This window comes from Eimeria tenella, genomic scaffold, assembly GCF_000499545.2.
Source record: "Eimeria tenella Houghton genomic scaffold, Eth_scaff4613, whole genome shotgun sequence".
In the NCBI taxonomy this organism is placed as follows: Eukaryota; Apicomplexa; class Conoidasida; order Eucoccidiorida; family Eimeriidae; genus Eimeria; species Eimeria tenella.
Genome location: NW_013545547.1, coordinates 1 through 1339, shown reverse-complemented (window position 1 = coordinate 1339; position 1339 = coordinate 1). Strand labels below are relative to the sequence as shown.

Here is a 1339-nt window from a genome sequence, read left to right as displayed (position 1 = left end):
TTAATTCCATTTTGTTTATTCATTTATCGTTAATTTTATTATTTATTTATTTATTTATTTATTTATTCATTTGTTTTTTGCGATTTGGCTAAAAGGCCTCTCAGAGCAATTTGGCGTTTCTGCTTGACGCTGGACTGACAGATATATTCTTCGACGGTGGGCGAGGGTTTAGGTTTTAGGGTTTAGGGTTTAGGGTTTAGGGTTTGGGGTTTGGGTTTAGGATAAAGAGGCCTCTGTACAGGCGCCGCCTCTATTGAGCTCCAGCGCTGTGGCCGCAAACACAGCTTTGCTGCTGCTGCTGTTCCTGTTGCTGCTGCTGCTACTGCTGCTTCTGCTGCTGCTGCTGCTGCAGGTACAATCCGACGGAAGCGTTTGCATGCGCAGCGCTTTTATGAAATGGCTGCAGCCCAAGGGTCTCTTTCTGCTCAGCTGAGGCTAGGTATTAAAACTGCTGCTGCTGCTGCTGCTGCTGCTGCTGCCGTGGCTGCTCGCGCTGCTGGTGCTGCTGCAGTTGCCTTGGCTGTTGGCGCTGCTGCTGCTTCTGATGCTGCTGCCTCAGTTGCTGCTGCTGCTGCTGCTCGCGCTACTGCTGCTACTGCGTCGACGCCTTTTGCACTGGAGCAACAGCTTGCTCTCTACCGCCTATCGGGGTTAAGGGTTTAGGGTTTAGGGTTTAGGGTTTTGCGGTTACAGGAGATTTCGCCTACTATGGCTACGGTGTTCGCCGCCGCAGCTCCAGCATGAAATACCCGAGAGACTTTGTGGATGAGAAAGGTGAGGGTTTAGGGTTTAGGGTTTGGGGTTCAGGGTTTAGGGTTTAGCGTTTAGGGTTTGAGGGCAGCTCTTCGTAGCTGTCTAAGCAGAGTGGGTGCACAAGGGGTAAAGGTCTAGGATTCAGGGTTTTGGGCTCAGAGTTTAGGGTTTAAGGTTTACGGTTTAGGGTTTAAAGTTTAGGGTTTAGGGTTTAGGGTTTAGGGTTTGTGTTCAGGCGAGTCGTTTGACGGGTGGCTTTTTCAGCCCAAATTATGGCTTGAGGAGGGCGTGAGGGACTTTGCTGAGGCTGCAGGTAATTAGGGTTTAGGGTTTAAGGTTTAGGGTTTGGGGTTTAGAGTTTACAGGTGGTCCCGAGGGCACTAAACATTTCACAGAAATAAGAGTTGAACGCATAGGATTAAGGGTTTAGGGTTTAGGGTTTAGGGTTTTGTTTGTCCGCAGCACTTTACCGCAGTGTTGCGGACTCCGCCAACTGGGGCCCTGCCCTAGCTGCCAAGGTATGTCTGCAGCAGCAGCAGCAGCAACAGCAGCAGCAGCAACAGCAGCAGCAGCAGCAGCAGCAGCA

The 1339-nt window shown here is 50.5% G+C and overlaps 1 protein-coding gene across 1 annotated transcript; it reads left to right on the top strand.

Moving 5' to 3' along the window:
• Positions 1–396: 396 nt before the first annotated feature.
• ETH_00037440 (uncharacterized protein) lies at positions 397–1309 on the top strand (the record flags this gene model as incomplete). The annotated part of the gene is made up of 4 exons (XM_013380224.1): positions 397–439; positions 694–774; positions 989–1066; positions 1216–1309. Coding segments are annotated over 4 exons (296 nt in total), but the record flags the coding sequence as incomplete, so codon positions are not given.
• Positions 1310–1339: the final 30 nt, after the last annotated feature.